The sequence below is a fragment of the Anoplopoma fimbria genome, chromosome 10 (genome assembly GCF_027596085.1).
Source record: "Anoplopoma fimbria isolate UVic2021 breed Golden Eagle Sablefish chromosome 10, Afim_UVic_2022, whole genome shotgun sequence".
Taxonomy (NCBI): domain Eukaryota; kingdom Metazoa; phylum Chordata; class Actinopteri; order Perciformes; family Anoplopomatidae; genus Anoplopoma; species Anoplopoma fimbria.
Window position 1 is genome coordinate 18693107 of NC_072458.1, and position 27685 is coordinate 18720791.

Sequence of the window (27685 nt, forward strand, 5' to 3'; positions counted from 1 at the left end):
CCCCCTCCCCCTCCACCACTGTAATCTTACTGGTCTTAATTGGAAAAAAGGGGGACGCGGATGCCTCACCCACGCCTTACACAGCTGAATTGATAGTATGAATTGAAGTATTTGTCTTTTTTTGAAGAACTGCCTACCTCCTTTATTTGCATCTGGTCAGAGTTATCTAACACAGAGAGAGGGGGAAGAAAAAGCACCGTGTTCACTGTTGGACTGACCTGATGAATCTACCTCAAATACAACTTTATTGTCTTTAAAACACAACAGGCTGATGTGTGCCCAAATAAATACCTCAACTTGTTTGTAAAAAAAACAAACAAACAAACCAACAACACAACCTGAGCCTGTGTTTCGGTCCACGCTGCAGATGGCTTCGTTTCCAGACTCGGACCTGCAGACCTGCCCGCTCTGCAAGGAGCTGTGCGGCTCCTCGGCTCCCATTTCCTCCAGCTCCTCCACCTCGTCGTCCTCCTCGCACACCTCGTCCTCCTCCAGCCAGACCACCAGGAGGCTCCACGTCCTGCCCTGCCTCCACGCCTTCTGCAGGCAGTGCCTCGAGGGCCAACGCAGCCCAGGTGACCCCCTGAAGCTGCGGTGCCCCACCTGCGACCAGAAGGTGTGCATCTCCGAGGCCGGAGTGGACTCCCTGCCTTCCTCCAACTTCCTCTTCAGCAACCTGCTGGACGTGGTGGTGAGCAGCTCCGAGGAGCAGATTCAGAACAAGAACGGCCTACACCACCACCACCACAACAACCACCACCAACACCAGCAGCAGCAGCACCTCCGGGGAGGTTTGGGCGGAGGTTCCTCAGGCTTCCAACACCTTCACGGGGGCCTCCTGCACCAGAGCCACCTGGGAGAGCCTCAGTGCAGCTCCTGCGATGAGGAGAACCCGGCCACCTCCCACTGCCTCGACTGCCAGGAGTACCTGTGTGACAACTGCGTGCGGGCTCACCAGAGGGTGAGGCTGACCAAGGACCACTTCATCGAGCGCCTGGGGGAGAACCTCCACCTGGGCCGGGTCAACGTCAACAGCAACCCGGGCCAGCCGGGGGTGTCGGTGTCCCTCGCCCAGTCTCTGCAGAACAACTTCGCCCTGCTGTCCCTGTTCCAGGACCAGATGAGCTTCTGCCAGCACCATGACAACGAGGTGAGTGGAGCAGGAGGAACCAAACTACTGGGAACCCAGAAGACAGGGCCCTAAATATGTTCATAACCTGGGGAAACATTTGAATGTCACACAGAAATGCTCTGTATTTTTTTCTTATCATTTTTGGGGCGTCCTGACACGGTGGTGTATTACATTGATTGCACACAAACACACGTTCACACACATGCACACTCCCTTTAGTGTAATAGCATTATGTGTGTAGTATAGGACCATACTGGGGGCCATATGGCCTTAGGTTCAAAGGGAGCTGAGTGGCTCTTCACCTAGTTCCCCGGAGACGAACAGGCACGTGTGCTGAGCTGGATTTACCCACACACACACACACACACACACACACACACACACACACACACACACACACACACACACACACACACACACACACACACGACCTATGTGCACACACACACACGCACACTTATAAGCATAGACACATGCAGAGTCTGGTTAATCTGTACCACACCATCCATTCAGGCCAGAGAGAGGCCCCGTAGTAACAGCACACATGTTTCTATGACTGTTGGAAGTCCTATCCACGGACATATTATGGAGATCGAGGGTTTTCTCTGATAAATGGGAAAGACAAGTTGGAACTCGGGGCCCAAAGGGCTTTTATTTCTTTTTTTGGGACCATGTGATCTGGGCATAGTAAACTACAAAGGCCTATAAAACAGGAAACCAGCTTTTTTTTCTTGAGTTTAGTCATATGGCCAGGAAGAATAACAAATAGCATTGGTAGGGGGTCTTGGGGAGGGGGGGAAATATCATTTGGTGCCACTTCTGGTTTCTGTTGAGGAGCTCGAGGAAGTTTCTCCCTGCTGCTGGAGAATAAACCACGAGAGCATGAATAACACATTATTTTGTCAATGTAGATTATCAAAAAGGTCTGTGCCGAGCTCGCAAAGTATATTAACGTCAATTAATCAAATCATGTAGTTCTATTGCAAGAGTTGAAGCCATGTCACAGAACTTTAATTCTGAATAATTAACAGTAGCATGCTCACACTTTACTGCCTGTTACACAACAGAGCACTTGATACGCAGCAGGAGGCCATTCATTGTTGACTAAACCTTAAAAAACCTGCTACTGCATCTTTATGACTCAAAATACATCCAGTGTTGTGAAATAGTAGAGTTGAGAGTTTGACTATATGAAAATATCCTCCATTGTTGACAACCTGAGATAAGACAAGATAATCCTCTATTAGTCCCACAGCGGGGAACTTTGCAGGATCATCAAAGTCAACGCTTTACTAAATCTCTATTATATAAATGCAACAAGTTGCCAGAACTTCTATTAGTAAAGCAAAGCATTTAAAGTCAGGGGTTCAGAGTTATTTATTGTTCCTCAAAATGTGCAAAATTTAAATAAAAACATTAAAGGCCCGGTCACAAAAGGCCCAGTTCACATTTCTAATTAACTCCCAGCCCCTCCCACTCCATTGCCAGTAAATAGGTGAGCACAGTTTTTCCAGTAAGGGCTTCGTTTCCCAGTAAGGCCTCACTCACTCACTGTGCTTCGGGCCCCGGGGTTGGGAGGAGGAGGAGGAGGAGGAGGGGGGGATGACACAGGAGAAGGCTGGTCTTTCTTTACCTTATGAGCACTGAGCAAGCAGAGTCATTGTCCATCACCCAGCTCTGCATCCATCATGTGATAAAGTCACTCTGTTGCTGGAACAGAACGGCTTTGGCCTGTTTGCACTTCATAGGAGTTTCATATTGGATGATGACGTGTCAAGTGAAACTTCTCTTATTCTCAGTTTATGTATTTACTTTAGTTAAATCACAAGTTTCCATTCAATTGTTTATGTTGGAGCTACTATATTCCTGTGTCAGACCATTTCTCAAACTCGAAACTGTTGATCCGTCATCGCAGCTCATCGTAGGTGAGGACGGAGAACAGGGTTATTAACTTCTTTCGCCATCTCTATTTTTTTCCATTTGTTACACAACTATTTCTGTCACTTTTCACGTGAACAACAGATTGCAACATTATGAATTCAGGAGAGAAAATATGCACCTTTTTTATTTTTGTATTTAAACAATATTGCGTTTCCTTTCTCTCAATGAATGCCCGCTTTTTCACGCCTCCCTTAAATTCACAATCTTCAGAACAGCTATTAACATGTTTGATTTCCGACATGAAGGCTCTGAAACACCGGACCGTTTAGCCTCAAAGTTCATAGTCCATCAAACGCCTACAATACAGCCTAAAATCCTTTCCTATTCATTTGAAACGTTTTTTTTTTTTTATCACTATAGATGACAATAACAATGTGAAGGGATAACATTTAGAACTTTTGACGGTTTCCACTGACTTAGAGACGGTTGAAGTTATTGTTCAGTGCGTTTCAGGGACGGTGGTGAAGCAATCATACCACATCCATGTAGGGTTAGTAGTAGAAATTAAAGATAATTATATATATTTTTTTTTTAATGCGCTGATATCGATCGGTACTTGGTATCGGCCGATGTGCAAGATCAGGTTTCAGAATCCGTATCAGGAAGGAAAAAAATGAACATTTTCTGAGCACTGAACAGTAAGAAAAGACTTTGTTATTATTTTGAATGCTTTTCTCCAGCAAAGCTCCAACCAGATACTTCTATCATCTTGATTTATGGATTGTGGGAGTTGGTTTCTAGAGACAACAACTGAAGGCCTTCTGCTGCAAGAAGTAGTTCGTTACACGCGGCAAGGGATCTCATCAAAATGGTTTTCTTTTGCAGCGTTGTCGCAGTGCAGTTTGTCACTTCTACTATTAATCATCATTTTTGCCATCCTGTCATCGTATAAAATCTGATTTCCAGTAGCGCAAAAGCAGTTGGTTCCGTTTGGTTTTTGGTCTTTGAACTAGTTATTTCCTCTCACGCGAGCCCAGAACAATCACGCTCATCTGCACTAACCTTTTGTGTGTATTTAAGTGCGACTCTCAACAGAAGGCACAGGTCGTGTGAGTCAGTTGAGGTCTGTCGCCTCTCTGCTGTTATGTGAGCCTGCCGAGGAATTCCTCCTCTCCCTGGAGATCGGTGGCGATGATGGTTACTGCTAAACAACAGAGAGATTTTGTTCGTTAGGTTATTATAAAGGTGTTCGGTCCCCTGGGTCTGAAACAGGTACAAGAATAAAACAAACCGTAAAAAAGGAGTCAATTAAATGACAAAAAACGCTCACCTCACAATGATGACGTTGTTCGCCAGAAAAACATATCGCCTGAGGCTGATAGGATTTGGACACAGGTGTAATTAAAAAAACATGAACGATGCATGTTAGTTCAATATATGACGGAGCAATTATAAATGTTATTAGCTACACTCGTGCTTTTCCTACTAAGTCAAAATGTCTGCTGTGAAAAAGACCTCTAATGACTAAACTGTTAGTCAATCCTGACATCCGACTGAAGAACAGGCACCGTTAATGGCTCTGTGCTGCAGCTTCTGGTAACGCCGATACATTTGCCAGTTAGCCACGTCCGACAGTGTTGGAAGCTGATGATATCTGACAGATGACCCAATAAATGATGCAGTTGTGTCGGCCTTAGCAAACGTTAGCATCACAGACCGACACGATGAGGTTCTTCACAGCTCTGGAGGTTCCAGTAAAACTTGAAATATTTATCTTAAATAGCTGCCACGTCTTAGTTGATTGATCTGTTCTTCGGTCTGCTATCTTAAGTAAATTTGTCATTTTTGTATGCTTTTTTTTTTCCCCAAGAAAACTTATAAGCGCATCTCTGGTAAAGACAATATTCCAAAGTGGTGCTTTTTGTGGAATTCATTTTGGAGCAACTCAGTTTTAAAGATCTTTCAATTCAAACCAACTAATTTCAATGAATTGATGTATTTTTTTGGTGGAGGACAGACAAAGTTATCTTGTATGTCAATGTGGATTACACTGTTCCTTACCTGCAGTCATGGGGATTAAAGCTATATAGCTGAAATCACAAAGGTGCCTCAAAACAGCTTTTCTATCATTGTACAGCACTCTCCATCTTTAGATCCGAGACTTGTAGCTTAAAAAAAGGGAATTTCAACCGAAGACATTTGGTTACTGAGTAAACGTAGGAGGCTTTCATACAAGCACATTTATAATGCTTCATTCAGTTTTTGGGAATTGATATCACAATAAATCTCTGCTAAGACCTTGCTATTGGAAAAACAGGGATGGTGATACTTTGACAGGGAAGGAATTGCGAAATCTCCGGCTTCATGTTAAACTTCATCAACTGTAAAGCGTTTTTCCGTTCTGGAGGGCGTGGAGTGAATATCACATTTATTTGCGTTGGCTTGAGTTTTCTCCCAATTCTGTGCGCACAAGGAATACATCAGTCATATTGAGTTAACCCATTGTTAATGTACACCCTTCGTCATAATGGGAATATAATGCATGTGGTGGAGTAGAACCTCATTGATTCCCAGATGATGGAAACGGAAAGATTGACCGTGAAACGAGGGGTTTCAGTTAAGATAAGGTTCCTTAGGCAGCGAAGGGAGTCGGCTACCTGCTGATAAGAACATATAGGCTATGTGCACACATGAGTGAATATGTTGGCCCACTTAAAAACAGCGGAAATGTCAGTTGTTACTCATCTGAAACACTGGCAGTCAGAGAGGGTCCCACTTTGTGTGTGTGTGTGTGTGGAAATGGAAAATTGGATTACATCAAAGGAGTGCCCTCTGCTCGCTGTGATGTCACCCCCTCCGACACACGAATGCATTCGCAGCTCCATCCGAGAGACCCCTAATGACGGGATAATCTCACATAATGTCGACTCTGCGCTTCGGATGAAATTGTTGTCGCCATGACGACGAGCCCGGCTGTTCACTTGCGTGGCTTCTTGGTCCTTTTTTTAAAAGCAGGGGTTGTGGAGGAAGCGGGGAGGGGGCGGGGGGTTGGGGTTGGTGAAGCAGCCTGAGAGCGGACAGAAAAAGTGGTTGCTGGGCAATGAGCGTCCACAATCCACTGTGTTTATAAAGATGAGGTGAAGTCGAACTAATCAGTTTGACAGCCTGCCAGTGCTCGTGTATCTCCTCGGGGAATATCGCTGGTTTGGAGAATTTTTACATTTGTAGTTTATCACACATCTTTTGCACAATTCTACTTTCTGTCGTAGGATTTGACCGCTCTTTTTTTTTTTTATCTGGTTCTGTATGCTGTGTTTGTGATTGACCAGTTTCTACTCCCCCGCTCTCTGGAGCTCACTAGCAGAGAATGTTTGTGAGGAAACCTAACCCAACGCTGAAGCTGATACAAGGCCAGAGGAATTCCTGTAACTTGAGTTTATACCTCCTGGGTTCTCTTTTCCCCTTCTCTCTCTCTCTCTCACACACCGGGTATTTCCTCTGTCCACTCCTGCCTTTCTCATCAACGCTCTCTGTCTGCTCTTTGTCAGAGACAATGGACATTATAGATGCAGAAAGTCTCCTCAACATGATTTAGCAGCTGTTGCAGCTGAAGGCCAAGTGATTACATTTCATCACTCTTGGAAGTATCCGTGTGTGTTTTTCCTTTCTGAGAGCATCTCCCATCTGTAGGCAGTTATCCTCCGAAGAGGATTTTAGTTTGTGTGTGTGTGTTTGTGTGTGTGTTTCCACACAGCCAGCAGAGTTAGATTATATGAAGTTGTACTTCCAGGGTTTTAATGCACAACATGTGCCCAGTAATTAGAGTGCATTCCCTGTTTCCTGTGTGTTGTGAATGCGTTTCATGTAGGCTAAGGGGGGGGAGTGTGCATGTGTGTGTGTCCTAGCTTTGATGTCCACTTGAGGACGTTGGGCCATATAAATTTAATGGATAGAAAGGGAGGCATTTATCACATTCTCTTTGACAACAGGATTTAAAACCCATTCAGAAGCTGGAACCTGCTACTTCCTACTCAGTGGTTGGGCACAAATGGGCTTTTAATTGGCCATTATTTGACCTCACTCAACGGGATTGCGCAGTTAACACATTTGATGTTAAAGCTCTCAACCCTATTTGGGGGACATTGCACAGCTTCTAGCCACATTTAGTCCACCTTAAGTGGTTTTTTTTTTAATATGCTTGTTTGTCAGCCTTTGCTGTAGTTAAAGGAGCCAACGAGGTTGCAAGTTGTAGCTCTGCATTTCTGCTGTTTTCTGTGGCTCATATTTAGATTTTTGGATGCATTTTTTACTGCTGTCCTTGGAAGCCATCGGCTGCAGTATGCAAATCGACCGCAGTCTAATAAAGCTTGGTTGATTTAATACATTACGGTAAGGCCATGCTCAGACATGCACCAGCACGCGTTGGCCTTCGACCAAAAAACAAAGCAAGTCTAATAACCAGAGCATCGTTCTTCAAAGCAGTTGAACATGGCTCCAATGCAACACACTGTCATCAGCCAAGGTGCTGCAGTAGCAGTCAAAAGTCTGGACACACCTTCTCATTCAACTACTTTGAAGAATCTAAAATATAAAACATATTCTGGTTTGTTGAGCATTTGTTTGTTTACCACATAATTCCATATGTGTTCCTTCATAGTTTGGATGTCTTCAATATTAATCTACAATGTAGAAAAAAAAGAAAAATAAAGAAAAACCATTGAATGAGAAGGTGTGTCCAAACTTTTGACTGGTACTGTTTGTCGGCCACTCAAGTATGTGCAAGTGGTAATGTTGCTAACTTAGTTTTTTTTTCTGACTGATGGCCAACCTTTAGTAACCAATCATTAACCAACAAGATTAGTGCCCCTCCCTAGCATGCAGGGGTGGCCCACCAAGCCGCCCAGCTGCAACGATAACCCCGATGCACAAACAGATAAAATCTATCATTAGTTATTAGTTAGCGTGTGTGCGCGTGTGTGACTGTGTGTGTGTGTGTGTGTGTGTGTGACGGTGAATAAGTGCAGTTTATTTGTCGGTGAGTAAATTCAACAACTCCTCAAAAAGTTCAGGTGTCTTGCTTTCCACCGGCTAAATAGAGTAAAGTTAACACCCCTGTCTTTTTGCTTTGTATCCAGAGTCCCATATTTCTGCTGTTTACCTCTTGACCACCTGGATAGAGGATAAAATGTTTGGTGCCTTGTTTTCCTCAAAACCAGTGTTTTGATGTCCAATAACCTGTTCAAATTCATAGTTCAACCAATCAAACTGGCCGCATTTCATTGTTCCCCTTGGACCTGAAAATACACGCCCCGCAAAAAAGTTGTTGTTGGTCTGAAGGTCTGGAAAGCTCAGATGCATGGCAGTTAAACAGCGGATTCATCAAAAGGTCTACACCGGATTTTACGTGTTTAGTTTTCTTTATATGATGGGTAATATTACACGGGACCGGAATTTGGTCATGTTGACGGTTCCCCTTCCTCGTGTAACTGGGCCGTTTCCCCGTGAAGGTCATGCTCTTTAGGCTGCCAGGTGGGTATGCCAGTCATGTACAGTTCATGTTTATGTGTGCAACAAACAGACCATGAATACAGACGGAGCGGTGTGTGTCGTCCGTCTTAAAAACAAAGCTTAAAATACGTATGACATACATGAGCAGTCAGGACGACGTTGAGTGCCTGACATGTGAGTTTGGTGAAGGGGGGGGTAATTAAGCAGGTGGGTTGTTTGTTACGCTCTCTAATGTCTCGGTAACCAGTTGCATCTCATCTGCTCAACATTTCTCTTTATTTCTCTTCTTCACTTTCTTATTGTTTCACTTTTTTTTTCATCTCTTTTCCCTTGATTTTTATCTAACCCCCATCTCGCCACCCATTCACTTCCTTTGCTCCCTTTCTTTTCTTTCTTTATTTTTTTTTTTTTACCGCTCAAGTATTAAGCACACGACAGTCAGTCACGTGCTCGCTGGCTAAGGAGGCCAGCTGACTGCGGTTTGTTTTCGCTCTTGGGCTTCGTCCAATCAGATCGCCGGCTTAGAGCCACCGCCCCCCATCCCCCCGCCCCTCCCTTTCATATCTGGCAGAGTTTCAAAACATCAGTGTGTGGGTGTGTGTGTGTGTGTGTGTGTGTGTGTTTTCCGTGGCTACGAGCCAACAGGGGTTGCCGAGGGCGGGGCGGCGAGGCGAAAGAGGAGGAGGAGGAGAAAGGGGAAAATAGCAATGAGTGATGGAGGGAACAGAGAGGGAAGGGGAAAAACTACATGTTAAGCAAGATATGCAGGGTGTTTGGAAAAGATTAGAGGAGGTGTCTGGGAGTTGCGTAAAAGGAGCTTTGTCTGGCAGATGGCACTCCTGGGATTGCTGTGAATGTTGGGATTTGGTATTCCACAGATTATCCAGACTGGAGGTCTTGGTGCTGTCTATTATAGTGACGCTACTTTGCTAATCTTTCTCTCTCTCTCTCTCTCTCTCCCTTGTTCTCAACCCTCACAGACAAATAATTAAGAGAGGAAAGTTGTTGTTCAACATTCCCTCAATTAGCTTGATCTTTTTTTCTGTGCAGGAAATGCTCCACAGTTTAGTCACTGTCATATTTACTTCAGAGCGGAAGACATTTTCTGACAAAGAGGCGAGACTGCCAGGCATTTGAGACGTTTGTTGACAAAAATAATAACTGACATGACTTTCCCCCCAAAATACCTAAAATGTTCACATCATTTATGACGCGTATGTCTGGCCGGATGTCTCTTAGAGGGCATAAAAAGCAGATTTAAATCTGTCTACTACAGAGTTTCTTCAAAGGCAAAATATCTGTAATTCATTGTGTTTTCAAGTATTAATTATAGAATTTCTAAAGTAGAAAGAGAGCTCACATTTTATCTTATGTTGACTCATTAAATTAAATTAATTATTTTTTTACTTAAGTGAGTGGGTATAAGGCCGTTTGGAGTACATGCAGGAATCTCCTCTAATAGCTACATGTGTAAAATACAGGTTATTACAGAGTTTGACTGTTTCTCAATAGGAAACCTTAAGCTGCTGAACACACTGACATCTGTCATCAGCTTCTAGAAAAAGCTCCCTTTGTTGTGTGTTTGTTTGTGTCCACACCTTTCGTTAGTAAAATGACTGGGTACGTAGGCTTTAAGGATTATGACAAAACAGTTTAAGATCAACACGGTTAATCCCCATATCTTGAAAAAACTAATTTAAGAAAATGTTTATTTCAAGAATTTAAGCAAATACTCAAATATAACTGGTAGGTTACTTTTTGAACTTTGATAACACAATTTCCTTTGGAATAAGTGTTGAATTGATTTACTGTTACACTTTTACAAGGGGTTTCGAACTGAAAATTGTTTTGTTTCCCTGAGTTAAAATAAAATAAGTTTCTTTACAGATCAAATCAAACTAACCGGCGCCCCTGCACACTGCTGCTGTAAAAAAAAAAAAAAAAAATTCCAGAGGAAACACAGTCTGATCTCATCTCTAAAAATCGTTCAGACTTCAGAATGGGCCACTAACAGTACTGCTTTTCTAAAGTGGCACATTTAATTAATTTCATTTGAATTGCTTGCTCGGTTTAAATAATAATGAATGTGAAATTCATCATGCTGTTATCAGCTGCTATTGTAACCCTTAATAATATAATTACTTCCAGTAATTAATTTCCAGTTGAACATAGAGTTTAAAGTCAGGCAATGCAAAACATACTCTGAAGTAGTCAGAACGTGTGACAAACTACTGAGGAAATGCATTATCTTCTTGCATGTTACATTCAAGTTATAGAGTAACACATAATCCATTTAGGAATGGCAGTTGGACACGGCCATTGCAGACGGTCCGAGCATCTCACTGTCTGTAAAAAAATTTAAAAAAAAGAAGTTATTTGAGAGAAGAGAAACATGCTTTCACAGATCTGAGAGCAGCCCTGGTTTCTCTGGCAGCACAGTGTGACATTACACGGCCTCTGGTCCCTTCCCCCCACTCTGCACGTAGCCAGGGAGTGCTGCATGGAGGGATTTTACTGGCTAGTTGAGCTCGTGCCCTCTCCCCCAGTTCCCAGTGCCTGCGAGGGGAGGGAGCACAGGGGGCCGGTCCTCGTCCTGCTGCAGGCTCAGAGGATCAGAGCCATCAGGCATTTATTCTCGTACTGTTTTCCTCCTCAGTTAAGAATGTGTGTTATGTTACTGACATGTCTAAATAGATTTCTAATGTCGCTTCCCTTTGTTGGGCTTGTGTCTCATCTACTTTGCAGTTTATACATTACCCATGAAATAATTGTACTTGAAGGCACCTTCCATCATTTATTAACTGTTTTACTGTGGAGTTAATCTTAGATGAGTTACTGGAATTACTAATCCACAAGTATTTTTCAGAACTTGGGTTGCTGGTGCACTAGCAGCATTAGTCTATATTGGAATGTATGGCTGCAACTAACAATTATTATTATTATTGATTTAATTTGTCAGTTATTTTTAGAATATATTGATATTTTTAGTCTTGAAAATGGTGTAAATTCCCATCATAATTTTCCACAGCGCAAGGCGACATCCTTAAATTGCTTTTGGAACAACACTGCAAAAAAACAAAGATATTAAATGTACAATGAAATAAAAACAGAGATCAGAAAAATCTGCAAATGGATTATAAAAATTGGTATTGAACTCATTTCCAATCCATTAATCCACTAATTGTTTACAGTTTCATTTGAATGTTTTTTAATGGCAACAATAACAAACAAAACAATAATTAAAAAAAGTCCTTGAATTCTTTTGTGTTTATGAAGACATTTTCAAACACAAACACACACCAACATGTGAGAGTAAATTCATAATGGAGGAGCGTAATGGACAGAGGGAGAGATTGAGAAACATCCGGCGCACTAATGAAATACTATAACTCACTTCCCCCAACGTTTCCTAGCTCTGTCGCTCACAGCTTTAGAGCCCATGATGGTTTGTTTGTTTGTTCCAGTTATTTGAGTTAAGTTTACTTTTCTTCCTTGTGCGCCTCGCAGGCACGTCAACATGTGCTTCAGCTTGTATGTTTTGTAGGAGCATACAACATGTTGATGTGGGTGAGTCACCTCTCCCTGAAAGCCCCCCCCCTTCATGGTGTTTTTCTCTGTGGATTTACAACTCTGTCAGCGTGACAACACGCCCGTTTTTACGTTGTTTTTCACATTTCTTGCGTCGCATGCACACTGGAGGTTTTTCCTGGCGTGTTTCTTGCATGGGTGAGGTGATCCGGCGTGTCCGGTGTGTGGCATCGCCGTGCCATTCCTGCTCCGTTCTGGTGCCACATGTGTGAGGGGAGCAGCTGTATTTCTGGCTCGCGAGGAATTTGCCGTGTGTGTGTTAAGCACGTTTTGTCTCTCATGGGTTGAATATACATTTTTGTGGCAAATAACTCCTAAAGATTGTGAATGATGGGGGTTTAAAGGGAGGCAGATAAAGACGAGAGGGAACGGCTTCCTTCCATGAGGACCTCTGGGAAGAGCCGGTATCCTGTGTGAGTCAATACTATTGACTGGCGTTCCAAGTGGCTGGGGGTGTTATGTAACCCTCAACCTTGTGTGTTTTGAGTGAGCGTGTTTCACCACGAGGACTGTGGAGCTGTTGACGGCACATGAGCAGCAGATAGAATTTGAGATAGCAGAAGCCTGTTGCAGCGATTTGTCACATGATCTGGTTCTGTGAAATAGGACTGCGGCGTTTTTAATCACTGGCCTTCTGTTGTTGTTTTTTTGCATTATGTCATGTTTCTGCAAACACATATGGGGACTGTAAACATGAGATAATACATTCATAAGAGAGCATTGATTTCTGAATGGGACATATAAAATCTAATTGGTCAAATGGATGTTCTAGTTAACTGAGTTTTTTTTTTTTTTAATGTTTTCTTTTTAAACATGTATGGTTTTAATATTTTATTGTGTCATGTGCAATGGTGATATTTTAGTAAGAAGTTTAATTTCCAAAGTAACAACATGGATCAAAGATAAATTGAAGGTAGACGCCTGCAAGGGATTTTTTTTCCCCCTTATGTTTTCACGTTTGTTGTTTTATAAAGTGCTCCAAAATTAAATGATTAAATGAACATAGTGATTGTTCTATATTTTAAAATGTTTTGGTCGTAGTCAAAGCATGAATATTAGTGATATCATGTTCACACAGCAGTGAAACCTTCTTGTGTACACATTAATAACACCACGCACAAACACTAGTGAACAAATCTACGACACACCGCTGAAAATGTTGTAACAAGATGGCTTTTTATGATCAGTAGAAAATATTGGTGGTCTGCTCATGCAATGGTGGGTGGATACAATCGTGATCACTTTAGATATTTAGTTTTTGTAAGACTTGAATCCGGCTCCTCTAACGGACAGTAGGTGCTCCACCTATTAGCATCACAGATGGCAACAAAGCAAGTCAGCGTTTTTATATCACCATTTTAGTTCATTTAACAGCTTGTGATGCGATTGTCAATATGGGAACAGCTGCATTTGACGAGATACTTTGGGTCAATCACTCGATCAACAATCCATCCGATCGTTTGCCCCATCGATCTGCCTGTCCCTCACCCTAAACTCCCAGAGCCCCGTGTCCGTCATCGTCCGTCTCCACCTTCCTCCTCCTCCACTCCAGCCCAGCTGCATTCCTTGCTGTTGTGTGTCACGTCCCCCCTTTGGAATTTAGGAGATGTCGACGGGGGTGGGACGGGACGGGACGGGGAGAGCATTGAGTGACGGACCCGTTCAGAGTGCAGAAAAAAGATGGCAAGAAAAGGACTAGAAGAAAAGGATGCAAGAGGAGCTTTAGGAGAGGGCAGAAAAGAGGAGGAAGTCAGATAATAATGGGGGAGGTGTGTGTGAGTGTGTGTGTGTGTGTGTGTGCGTCATTAGATTATGCCGCTCCCCGGGGGAACAGCCATTATTGATGGATTGATTGCAGGCCCCTCCCCGTCCACTCAGGTCTGCTGCTATTGGAGGCCATTAATCTGGTGTCTCTTTGGGATATGAAAGCTAGTGCATATTTAATTAGCCATCCATTACAAACAATCAGCATTCAGACAAGGGGCTTAAAGCAAGGCTTAGGTTTGAGGAACAAAGGTTAAATGACAATTTTTTTTTTTTTCTGCTACAGAGATAACTGGAGTGTAATATGGCAAACGTAGCTGTATATTTCAATCAATAGAAATGTAGGAGAGAAGCCATAATCGTAGTTAAGAAACTTATACACTTCCAAGTCAAAACTAAAAATTTAAACAAGCATGAGACTTGCCACAGTAGTAACAATAATAAATGGTTTGATAAATGTGATCTCCCTTTTATGGCCTTTCCTCCACAGATGTTCAGAATGAGTATTGATCTAGTTTAGGTGTCCCTTTTCAGTTGCTCTGTGCTTCTTCTGGCTTTTGTGAAACTCGTATGAGCCTCTCTGGTAACACACGCTTATGGACGACATGTTTATCATTCAGGGTCTTTTCTCATTAATGTGCGGTCGAGTGAGAGAGAGAGAGGAGAGGACAGAGTGTCGCACTGATTAATGCTTTTAGCTTGACTCAAACACTAAAACACATTAGCTTTCACAGAGCTGAATGGTAGGAAGAGGGGAGCGACATATATCTTTGTGTCCGTTTTTAAAATCACTGACCACATTATCACATTGCCACAGGTCATTATATTAACAGTAATGGTTGGGGCTCTAGTGGCATGGGTGGAAGTAGGTTGGTGTGGTCCAGTACTCCGCATCACTAATAGATTCACTGCAGGGGACACAAGCTGCCTGTCAAACCCACATAAAAGTTACAACAACCTGTTTTATGATCACACTTTCAACAAGAACACACATCTGCTAATATTGGCTCAATATAAAAAAACAGCGAGTAACATCTGCGGAAAGTTTTGTTTTCCTCTCGGTTTGTCTTTCTTTGTTTGTACACACATTGTGTTTCACATTCACTAACATCGGAACAACAACTCAAAAACTGCAAACGTGTTGTTTTATCAATAAACTAGAAGACATCTTCTTTGTAGCGTCCGTCATGTTTCCATATTAAAACTTAAAGCTCATGAACGCACCAAAGTCGGAAAGACGACGGACAGGCAGCAAGTCCAACAAGAAACGCAACTTCCGTATCTCTGCTAGTCTAGAAATGAGCACGTGCACATTTACTTCCCAAACATACAGTTTGAATGAATGAATGTGTGTGTTCAGGGATGCATGCAGCTGAGACTTATAGGCCATTCATGTTGTTAAAATGAAGGCATCCAAACATGTATATATGGTTACACAAAACTGATTTGTCCATTTTATCTTCCTTGTTTCCCAGATATTTCTGTTCTTCTGTGAATCCTGCTCGGTGCCGATCTGTAGGGAGTGCAGTGTTGGCCGTCATATGGGACACACCTTCGTTTATCTGCAGGACGCTGTACAGGACTGCAGGGCCATCACCATCCAGCTGCTGGCCGACGCACAACAAGGACGTCAGGCTGTGCAGGTGAGACAGAAACCCGGACAGACTCATTCTCGGGGAATAAAAAGGAAAATATATTTAAGTTATTTATTCGTTAGGGGCAGCAGTATTGAGGCAAACATGAAACCTAATCAATTTAAGCGAACATGGTCAGATGTTCTCATAACTGCACCAAAAGAAAATGGCCTTGTGTCACTCCGCAGGATCCAAAAAAGGTCAACCTGATTAAAGTCTTAACTAAACAATGCAAAGAACTCTTCTGCATGATTCTTCAGAGTCTGACAAAAAGACCTTTTATGAAGGTCAAACCACACAAGACCACGCTCATCCATCTCCCAGAGAGACGGAGGAGAAGCTGAGGAGAGCAGCTGTGTCCTTCCAGCACGGAGCGACCAAAGGGGTGATCAGCTTGAATGTGTTTGGAGAGTGACCAGTCCTGGGCTGCTGGGAAGCCTGAGGTTAAAGGTGTCCAGCTGGCCCTGAGGGGGGTGGGTGGGTCACATGGGGTGAGGTCTGCCGGGGGCAGGGCTGAAGGTCAAAGGGGAGGAGGGGTGAGGAGGCTTGGGGGAGGGTGGATGAGGTATTTAAAGGATTTCAGAGAAAGGAGAACTCCCCTCCTCTTTTTTTTTTTTTTTTTTTTTTTTTTTTTTTTTTTTCAAAGAACTGGGACACTTTGCCCTCCCCCTTCTTCAGCCACTCCCCCCCCCACCTTTTACTCTCACTCCCACACAAACACACACATTGTTGCAAAATTGCGTAATTACAGATTTGGATGGCAGCCTCCTATAACCCCTGTAGAGTCCAGTAAACACAGTGACACATGCACAAGTGAAGGAAGGAGGAGAGGTTCCACTTACACTTTGATAATGACAGTCTAGTTTGTGCTGAAGGGAAAGGTTTGAAATTGTGACGAAATTTCTCAGCAATTTTGATAAGCAATGAATTATTTATAAAATAGCTAAATATGGAGTCGACAGCCACACTAGCCTCTCTGTAAAGCGGCGAGCTAAATATAAATGTCTGCGCGCTAACAATGCACAGAATAACAATGCTAACCTGCTAGCAGGAAATGTTCCTCATTTGAACTCTGGACAAAGGGTGGAGGATCAGGTCTGCAAGTTTTCAGGAGTTTCCCTTTCAACCCATGTAGCACTCAATAAAGGAGATTGCGTGCGTCAGACATATTCTCACTTACTGGAAATACTCTGTTTGGTTTATGAGGGGCAGAGCATGCAGGAGACAGGACATGATGATGACTACAACATGGTCACGTAACCAGTTTGTAATTTGGTCCTTTACACCGGAGTCTCTTGCCATTCCTTGAATTTGTGTCGGCTCTTAGCGGCGATAGTTTCCGAACCTCCTCGTCTCACCAGTTACATTTCTAAATGGTGTCTTGGTGTAAATGACCTTTCTTCTTCATCCTCAGATGTTTGGTTTTTTTCCAGTTTTGCGAAAAGCCGCATGAAACGTCATCAACATGCCCGCTCTCTCGCCGTGAATTCTCCGTACAATGAGCGGCTCAATTCACACATGGTCTCAAATACACAGATTTTGTACTATGGAGCTGGCGGAGTAAAGCCCATTTAAAGTCCGGTCCGAATGATTTAAACATTTGGGTTCTCACATACAGCTCCTCTTCGTAATGTCTAGGGTCAACATCCGAACCACAAAATACCTGCAGGTGTTTGTTATATGACAAATTTAAAGTTTGACCTGATATTGAAGGATCACAAAGGATATTTAGTTCCATACTGAGGTAAAGGAGAATGTCAACAGTGATCGGTCACTCCTTCTAGGGTTGTCTAATGTGCCTTGAAGGTGCAGCAGTGTTATTACCTCTCCCCAAACATGAAATACTAGATGCTCCACTAAGGTCATGTGACACGCTGGCATGTACTATCTTCTCAGCGGCGCTTGACCTTCGTGTGACTGGGTCACACCTTGTACCTTAATGGATGGGTACTTGTGTCACTATGGGTGCTCTTAAAGCTCCAAGGTATCACAACAAGGATCTGCTCAGTTGAACGCCAGACACCAGGTCAAGTGTAGTAAAGATTAGAAAAACCAGGCACCACAGAATACACTTATTCTTGACCAATGAGAGTCAAATCAGCTCCAATCATTTATTTAATGAAAAGCACCCGGATCTTTGCCGCTGAGTCATAAGCAACACCTCCAACCATCTGGCAGTAGATCACATGTTTGTCCACTTTGTCGCAGGTCACCATGGTGGATAAACGCTGACGCCAGATAATATGCACACACACACACACACACACACACACACACACACACACACACACACACACACACACACACACACACACACACACACACACACACACACTCCTGTTCCCCTGAGGTAGGAAATTTCCACCCACTCCACACCCATTATCTTCCCTGACCTCTGACCCCCGGGGCCTGTGACCTCCCGGTTGGCCAGAGCTCCTTCTCTCTGCGGCCCAAGGGAGATCATGAGACAGAAAAGTAGGGGACAGAAAATGAAGTGTCAAAAAAAAAGAGAATGTGCCGGAGGGAAAGAGGACAAAATCAGAGGAGAAGGAAGAACAATAATGGAGAAAAACAAATGAATAGAATTTTTAAAAAACTACAAAGAGACAACTGGAGAAGGCTGGAGGCTTTATATTGTACCCTGCCTCCTTCCTCACCATGTATTGATAACACTCCCCCGATTCTTGCAGGATTGCCTCCCTGCTGTTCCCTCTCTGGGGGCCTGATTTATTTGACTCTTTAGCTGTCCACCTCAAATGGCCAGGCGAAAGAGAAAAGGAGCCCTGCTGCCAGGCTTTGTTCTTGTTGGGTGGAGTGGTGGGGGTGGGCGGTATGCGTCTCAAGACAGGGGTTGCAGATCATGACCTGCAGAGGTTTAGGTGACCTTTGATCCCTGCGGCTGATATCACAAAGAAGGCCTTATCCCACCTCCCCTTCGTTCCCTGTGAGGTCCGGTTCACCCGGTGACCTCCCAGGAAAATGCCAGAGGAAAAGCCAGATAAAACACAGCGGGGGGGGGAGGGAGGGAGGGAGACAAAAAGAGGAAATGTGCATTTAGCCTAAATTGTGGGTTGTAAAAGCTAAAAACCTTGAGTTTAGGCCATACATTTGCTTTTCAGTGCCTGTGGTTATAAAGGCAATTAAGGAACTTGGTGTCTTCATCTCATTGTAAAGAAGCCCTGCTTAAGTAATTCTACTCTGTGTAGTGAGAGGCACCGGGCAAAAAGAGTTTCTTGTTCAGTACATACAGGCTTAACAATTAAACTTACCAAAAATGTAATCTGTGCATGTTACTCTAAAGGGATTGGCTTTTGTTTTAAATGTTTTAATGATGTAATGGCTGAGTTTTGATACCAAAAAAATATACCTTCGTTTAGGAAATCTAAACATATTTTAACCTTTTTGTTACATAGCAAACGACCAAACTGCTCATTGTTAGATAAATAACTGACTAATAAGTCTAATGTTAGAATAGGAAAGGGAGAAACGGGAAAACCAGAACCAGGAGTGGGCGGGGGAAACAGTCAGACCCAGCTGCAATAAAATCAGAGGTTTTTTTAAGGGACTCTGGTGTTAAGAAACACTACCGCTTTTGTCCACAGGGACCGCCAAAATCAACGCAAAATTAACGCAAAATTAACGCAAAATTAAAGTTCCTCGTAGTAGCTTTTAGAAGCTTTGAAATAAAGATTTGCCAAATATTTTCTAATTTATTAATTATATCGACACTTTTCATAAAGGGTTTTGAATGTAGTGCTTATAACTTATTTAATATTCTTTGCTGTATAATTACTTATTTACTTATTTATAATACTTGTTTTGATCTTGTTTTTTTACTATGTCTCTTGTTTGCACTATCCCATCTGCTGCTGTAATCCTGCAAATGTTCCCGCTGCGGGACTAATAAAGGATTATCTTATTTTATCTTATCTTATTTATGACGCCGTCTTTCAATATCAGGGCTGAATAGGATTTCAGCTCAGCAGGAAGTTGCACCATTTCGCGCAGCGTGAAGTGACTTCCTATTCCTGACCCATGTTTCCTTTTCCCTTTTCTAAATGAGCCACCAAACGTGAGAAAGAAATAGATCACAAGAACTGAGCAGGTGATTGTGCATTCACTCCAGGAAGATGTCACTGTCAGTGCCCTTTTTATGTTTCCTGCTGCTCTGCATCCTGTCTCTGTATCCCATCTGAGTAATAAAACCGACCAGGCGGTGGTGTGTTTGGTCATTTGGGACGCTGCAGAGTGAGATATAATCATGTGTCATGTATCTCTCTTCCTCTATCTCACTGTAAACCTGAAAGGGGCGTTATGGCACATCAGTGTGGTCACATGTTTGTTTTGTTTTTGTTTTCCTCAGCTAAGCATGGAGAAGGTCCAGGCCATGGCAGAGCAGGTGGAGATCAAAGCCAAGGTGGTGCAGACTGAGGTGAAGGCCCTTGTGCTCAAGCACAAGAAAGCGCTGGAGGAGAGGGAGTGTGAACTACTGTGGAAGGTGAGCTCCTCCTTCATGTTCATCAGTGTCAAGTCCCAAAGCGGGCAGTTTGAGCGGTACACTGAAAGCAAAAAGAAAAGGCAGAACTGAGAGCATTTGATTATTGTAGTTTATTTATCATTATTGCGTATTTTTCCTTTTATCGTGCAGCCCTAAAAAATACCATACATTCACTATTTTAAATATTTCATTTATAGATTTTGTCAAACCACAAACATCACAAAACTCCACACCAAAACAAACCTAAATCAACACCAACACTCCGTATTGCTTTAGTTTTAGCTAATTGTACCTAATAAACCGATGCTAAACAAGCACATGCTTTTTACAGATCATGTATTGTGTCATCAGGACTGATTCATTTGCATTGTTGAAGCTAAACAAATCCAAGGAGCCCGCCGTTGACCTGGCAGTTTGGCCCACAGCCTGCGCTTCAGGAATCCTCTGCTCAGGGCCTCCCTGGTTTACGGTTACCCGGAGAACCAGTGAAAAGAAAGAATCCCAGAGGCCCCTCACCCCACCCGGCTAAAACGTGTTTGCAAAATCCCTAACCCTTTTGGTAATAAATGAATGACCACATAAAAAGGAGACTGTGCTACGAAACCAGATAGTGAAATGTGTATCGGCCGAGCCCTGACAGAACATAACCAATGATTTACCTCAACACCCACCAGTCTACCAAACATTTTCTCCTCTTCTCCTGAGAGCAGGCTCGGTGACATTGTAAAATCTGACCTCCGTCTTACTCCCTTTAGATCTTACGGCTCTTGTGTGTGCAGGTCAAAGTGTCACAAAGGAGGTTTTCACTTACCCGTGTTCCCTCTTTAATCCTTTTTTACACCGCTACAGGACTCACGCTTTATCCCTGACCTGATAAAGTCATTACAGGCAACCGTAGCACCCCCCACCCTCCACACACACACACACACACACACACACACACACACACACACACACACACACACACACACACACACACACACTTTGTTTTTTTTTTTACTAGCAAACTGAACGACTGACTGTTTTACATGTTTTATGAATAAGTATGTGACTAAGTGTGCTTACAGTTGTTTGCAAAAAATGTCATTGACAATTCCAGTAGTACCCGAGGGCAAGTGAAGGCAACACGCAAAGCAGGAAGGCGCTGATAAAGTGCTAATGCTTGTAGAACCAGTAGGAATGCTGCTGGTTAACTATTTCTACTACTAAGATCTAATGTATCTTTGTTTGTGGTGGAGGAGTATATACCTGTTAAATAGGGCTGAAACAGTTTGTCAGAAAATTAATGTGCAGCATTTGATGAGTCATTTAAAGCTGCATTTGACAACTTTTTTCTCACTGAGAAAGTTTGTTTTTGCGGTGCTTGGTTTTGGTGCGACTTGAAACATTCTCATATTTCGGCTAAACGGTGCACTAAAATAGGTTTCAATAAACATGTTGCAATGCAGTGACATAATCTTGATTCATATTTGATCAGTACTGCCTAGTTTGACAGTTTGATCAGAGTTTACAAGCTCCACAAGCAGTGATTGACGGCTGCATTAGAGAGACTCCTCGGCTCTGATTGGTTGTTTTTCATTTGGCCGCGGTGGAATCTTGCAAATGCCGTAAGGAGCACTAAAAGAGGAGGTAGAGGAACCAGATTTTTTCTGTCTCATATAGTATTATAAGGATATGGTGACAGTTTAAGCAATTGTGCTAAGAAGTGTTTTTTTTTTTTTTAAGTCATTTAGACTGTTGTTCAAGTCATTTTAAAGAAGGTATTTTGGCTTCCGAGGAATTGTGTATTTTCAGACTCGTAGTTTGAAATACTAATAGTTGAACCATTTGTGAATCATCCCAATGATGATAATAATAATGATTGAATGATTCCAGTTTAATCTGTCCGGCTCCTTGTCCAATATAATCGTTTTAGGTAATTTCAGCCCAATAAAAGGGCCTCACTGTTGTTGTGCTACATTAGTGTTCTCTGCTCAGGTGCAGACAGTTTACAACCTCTGAATCATACACTATATATTACAAATGACTCAGCTAGTACTTCCCGTACTGTGTGACGGCGGACGGTGTCCGGAAAACAGAAACCGAATCCACGGTGACTCATGATGTCAATGCGTAACGCAGCGGTTGTGCTAGCACGTGAGGTTATTTAACTTATAAGAAGTTGTTTCATCGAACGACATCAAAGTCTCTCTGTCTCTTGGGATTTTTGCTTTCTAACACTGTGAAGTACGTCCCAACACTTCTAGTGCGTGTTTTTCAACTGAGGAGGGAACTCAAACTAGATGTCATTAGGGAAGCCGAACGTGAGTCTTTGTTCTCGGCGACTATAAAGTGTAACTCGAGTCTCACAGATGCAAATTGGAGTTCCACTTATGCCATGGATTCACAAAAGGCCCCTCTCTTTAGGAGTCTTTGTTTCTTTCATAGTTCCTCCCTTCTATCAGGAGTCCTTCTAGCCATGGAGGCAGTCGGGCTATTGTGTTATTCTCTTTTTGTTAGGTGAGGGTAAGTAAGAGCCCGATCCATGCTTCTCAGATTCTACCAACCTCTTTAATGCTTTTATTCTCGCTGACTACACTGTAACTCCATCTGGCTTCTCACGGCTACAGATATGTGTTGTGGTTAAGTGACGGTCACGTTTTCCCCCAATAAGATGAATAAATCAGTAATATTATAGTTCCCTTTCTTCAGCCTTGTCAGCCCCAGACCCCAGTGTCTCTTTGAATAGCATACTCTGTATGCAGTGTTGGACATCGTTATCTTATTTTCTTCTGTTCTTCTCGTTCTTCTCGTTGTTCAGGCAAGAAGGAAGAAACGTGTCGCTTACAACCGGTTAAGAAAATGTTATCTGTGATGCAAAGTTGATTAGGAGCAACCTTCTTAGAGCTAATTAAATATTATAATGATAATACTACTACTTTGTATAGCACCTTTCATACAAGAAATGCATCACAAAGTGCTTTGCAAAAAGAAAAGAAAACAGACTGCCGTAATAGGCATAATTAATGGAAAAACACATTTTTTTTATAAATTAGGAAAAAAAGGCGAGATAAAAATGTAAATAGCTAGGATGAAAAATAAAACTAATAACCCAAGATTATAATATTAAAATCAGTACCCATATTTGCAGAATTCACATAAACATCAATAAACACCGCAGCACCGTCAGAAGGTTAAATTCTCTTCTACTCGGTTATCTTTTCTACACAGTGTTGGAGATTTGAGTTTTAAAGATGAAATAATAATATTTGACCACGAGTGCACTCTTTACTAATACCTAAAAAATATGCATAAATGATGCCCTTCCACGTTAGGAATATTGCATCACAATTAAAAGTATGTAAATGTGTCATATGTCTTTATCTACTATTTCCCTTTCATGTCCATCAACCTTAAGTCCACATCAAATACATTTTATAATATATCTATTCTTATAACTACCTCACATCTTTTCACTTAACCTGCTCTCTTCAGGACTCGTTAACATTAACACTGTCAAGAATTCAAATGATGCCCAATCAAAACTGTATGCAGGCAACTAGCTGCATGTCTACCAAATTGGCGTCTTCTTCTTCTTCCTAAATATGTGACAGACTTGATTTTTTTTCAGCATTATGCTGCCATCCTGTGGGCAGACTGTGGTCTGCTGGAAGTTGTGTGGCCATGGGGCATTGTTAATGCTGAACCCTGACCTGTGCTGATTAAATACATTTTACAACATAAAACAAAATGCTTAAATGGTTCAATAAAGTGACTCTGTCACGTGCTGTCTGTTCAGTTTGAACAATAAAACCCCTTTTGTGGTAGTAAACAGTCTGTCTTCTGTTCTCCGTTCAGGTGGAGAAGATCCGTCAGGTGAAGGCCAAGTCTCTGTACCTGCAGGTGGAGAAACTGCACCAGAGTCTGACCAAGTTGGACAGCACCATCGCCGCCGTCAGCCAGGTGCTGGACGAGGGCCGCCACCTCGACGTGCTGCTGGCCAGGGAGCGAATGCTCACACAGATCCACGAACTCAAGGCTCTGAGGGGCCTGCTGCAGGCGCAGGAGGACGACCGCTTCATGTTCACGCCTCCGGACCAGGTAGGAGCTGCGACGCTGTAGATACTGGATCATGAACAAGATTGGATGGGTTTTAACATTATGAAATCATGGCTACATTTGACGAGCCTGATGTCAGATAAGTAGCTGTAGGAGAGGTGCTATGAGGGGGTTATTTAAAGTGGCCCTATTATGCTTTTCCACTTTTTCCCTCTTCTTTAGTGTGTTATATATATTTTTGCACATGTAAAAGCTGACCAATCAGAGCAGACTTTTCCTTCTGGAGGGAGGAGCAAGCTTTTCAGAGAGAGGGTGAGAAGAGGTGCTGCAGGACAGCCAGGATGAGAAAAACAAGGAGGATTATGAGCATTAACGCATGTAAACATGTTCTAACTGTAACTTGAGATATAAATATGCACCTGGAAAAAAACATAATAGGGCCTGTTTAAATGTATTCTGAGGTAACAGGTTGACCTTTTAACCTTACAAATGTATTGTGTGGTGGTTTCTACAGGCTCTCTACATAGCCGTCCAGTCCATGGGCCTCATCAGCAGCGGAGCCTTCGCCCCGGTCACCAAAGCCCACGGTGAGGGTCTGAAAACTGCTCTTCGTGGCAAACCCTCCTCCTTCACCGTGATTGGATACGACCACGACGGCGAGCCGCGTCTCTCGGGCGGGGACGCGGTGTCTTCAATAGTCATGTCGGTCCCAGACGGGAACCTGTCCTCCGCCGAGGTAACGGACCACCAGAACGGCTCGTACACTGTGGGCTACCTGCCTAAAAGTGAGGGGGAGCACCTGGTGTCGGTGCTGGTGTGTAACCAGCACATCCAGGGCAGCCCCTTCAAGGTGATGGTGAAGTCGGGGCGGAGCTATGGCACCCTGGGCTCACAGGTGGCGGCCTTCGGGTGCGAGGGTGAGGGAGACGGGCAGCTGTGTCGACCGTGGGGAATCAGCGTGGACAAGGAGGGATACGTGGTGGTGGCCGATCGCAGCAACAACCGCATACAGGTAGAGCACCACCTCTTTTTATCTGCAATAACACCGTCACAAGGATGGTGAATTGTATGTCTGTTTTTGTCATATTTGCTCAAACTTTCCCTGAATCCTGACAGAAGTAAATATGACAGATCTTTGGGGAAATATCAGGTTCTTCTGCCTCCTCATAGTGCCTTGCGCCTGCAGAAAAACAACCAATCAGAGCGGAGGAATCTCTAAAGCAGCTGTCATTTACTGAACTCTAATCAAACTAGGCAGCGCTGATGCAATATGAATACAGATGATGTCATTGTATTGCATATTTCTCACCCAAAATGTTTTTGGAAATATATTTTAGTGAACTGGTAAATCTAAAATGAGAGTTTGTTAAGGCCGGTGGGCGTGTCTTGGTTTTGCGTTGATTATTTTCAACATGGCTGCCAGGTCACAAACTCTCATTTTACAGATAAACAGTAGAAAATAAACAAAAACACTACTGCAAACACCATTTTGTAGTAGATTCAACTATCTTGTCTCACGTGTTACTGTAGGGATATAGTGACAGTTTGAGCAAATATGATGTAAAACAAGTTGTTTTATAAAACCTACAAACTGCAGCTTTAAATGTGATTAAAGCAAATGTAAAGAAAGAGATCTAGAGCTCTTCAACCGACTCTCTGTCCCCCTTCATTCTCAGTCTGTCTTTACTAAACACCACACATATCTGAACCTAAATTGCATTTAGAGTGGTTGTATATAATTCATCATCCACTCATCATTCACTCACCAACTTCACACTGTTGATTTTCGTGCCGACATGTTTACATAGCAGAGAGAGTCTGCTTAGCAAACTTTGTGTTTTTCGAATGTTGAAAAGTGCACGGGGGCATCCCCACTTTCATACACCGTCGTTACTGCGATGTGTCTTCACTAAAAGGTTGCTTTAGTGATGAAACGCAGGAAATTTATCAGTATTTAATAGAACAAAATGGACTCAATTTTAAGGACGGCTCTTAAAAATCACCACTCACTCGTGCTTAAGTGACTCTCACACATGTTTATATGGCTTTAAATGGTGAAGATATTAGCTTTATGTACATTAGAGTGTTTGCAGAAGTCTGTAAAAACTACACAAAAACACAACTGAATTTGACAATTGGATTCAACATGCAGGTTTAAGAGAGAGATTTACAGAATTGTTGTTTTTTTTAAATTGTTTTTTTTCATCCCCTCTTCAGATATTTAAGCCCTGCGGTGCGTTCCACCATAAGTTTGGCACGCTGGGTTCTCGGCCCGGTCAGTTTGATCGTCCAGCGGGGGTTGCGTGTGACAGTCAGAGGCGAATCATTGTGGCTGATAAGGACAATCACCGTGTGCAGGTACGAAAACCAACACATTTCTGCTTTTTTAATCTAGCATAATTGTTGAAATTCTGTCATATTCACGTGTGGATCGTTGAGTCCAACATCCACGAGAGAAAAAGTCTGCTTAGTTAGCTTGTAAACACACACACACACACACACACACACACACACACACACACACACACACACACACACACACACACACACACATAAACACATAGCTCCTCATGCTTACTCTCTCCGCTGCAGACGTAAACATGTTGGGCCCTAAGACATTTGCTTCCTCTGACAGGTGTTTACTTTCGAGGGCCAGTTCCTGCTGAAGTTTGGGGAAAAGGGTACCAAGAATGGGCAGTTCAACTATCCCTGGGATGTGGCTGTCAACTCCGAGGGGAAGATCCTGGTCTCGGACACCCGGAACCACCGGGTGCAGCTCTTTGGCCCCGATGGCTCTTTCCTCAACAAGTACGGCTTCGAGGGGGCCCTGTGGAAACACTTTGACTCTCCCAGAGGAGTGGCCTTTAACCACGAGGACCACCTGGTGGTGACCGACTTCAACAACCACCGGCTCCTGGTCATCCGGCCGGACTGCCAGTCGGCCCGCTTCCTGGGCTCCGAGGGCACCGGGAACGGGCAGTTCCTGCGGCCCCAGGGCGTCGCCGTGGACCTGGAGAACCGCATCATCGTGGCCGACTCCCGCAACCACCGGGTCCAGGTGTTCGAGCCCAACGGGAACTTCTTATGCAAATTTGGCACACAGGGGAGTGGCTTCGGACAGATGGACCGCCCCTCCGGTGTGGCTGTGACGCCCGACGGGGTCATTGTGGTCGTTGACTTTGGAAATAATCGCATCATCAAGTTCTAAAAGACTATTATTTTTTTTTTGCATTCTCTCCCTCTGTTTGGCCTTTTTACAGTTTTTCTTGATGAAGGAAATGGAGGCGAGAGAATGAATCAACAGACACAACAGGAGGAGAGCTCGGAGAGGATTGAGAGCATGTTGAAGTAAAGGGAAATTAAAACTATAGATTTTTTTTTATTTCATTAACATTGCTATATTTCCCAATCAGATATCTGTGGTGTGTATGACAAAGGGGACCTCTACAAATTGATAATCAGTAGATAAAGCCATATTTCCCTCCCTCGGTCTCGGCTGCTCTGAATCCTCTCCGTGAGCTCTCCTTAGTTATCCATCTCAGGGATTTTTTCACTTTTCTTGAAATCTTGTACCCTCTGCTCCACACCTACCTCATTTAGCTCTTTATGAATGTACTCATAGTCACTGAGCAGAGGTTTTAG

At 43.2% G+C, this 27685-nt stretch overlaps 1 protein-coding gene across 1 annotated transcript; it reads left to right on the plus strand.

Annotated features, from left to right (window-relative positions):
* Positions 1–27685, plus strand: trim71 (tripartite motif containing 71, E3 ubiquitin protein ligase). Its single transcript, XM_054606253.1, has 7 exons — positions 1–1150; positions 15349–15516; positions 19871–20005; positions 23843–24085; positions 24558–25055; positions 26261–26401; positions 26679–27685. Exons 1-7 carry the CDS (start codon positions 368–370, stop codon positions 27249–27251), a joined length of 2541 nt encoding a protein of 846 aa, XP_054462228.1. The 5' UTR covers positions 1–367; the 3' UTR covers positions 27252–27685.

Coding starts and splice junctions, on each gene's coding strand:
- trim71 (XM_054606253.1), top strand. CDS start 368: ATGGCTTCGTTTCCAGACTCGGACCTGCAGACCTGCCCGCTCTGCAAG. Junction 20,006..23,842: donor AGTGTGAACTACTGTGGAAG/GTGAGCTCCTCC, acceptor TTCTCCGTTCAG/GTGGAGAAGATCCGTCAGGT. Junction 26,402..26,678: donor AGGACAATCACCGTGTGCAG/GTACGAAAACCA, acceptor TTCCTCTGACAG/GTGTTTACTTTCGAGGGCCA.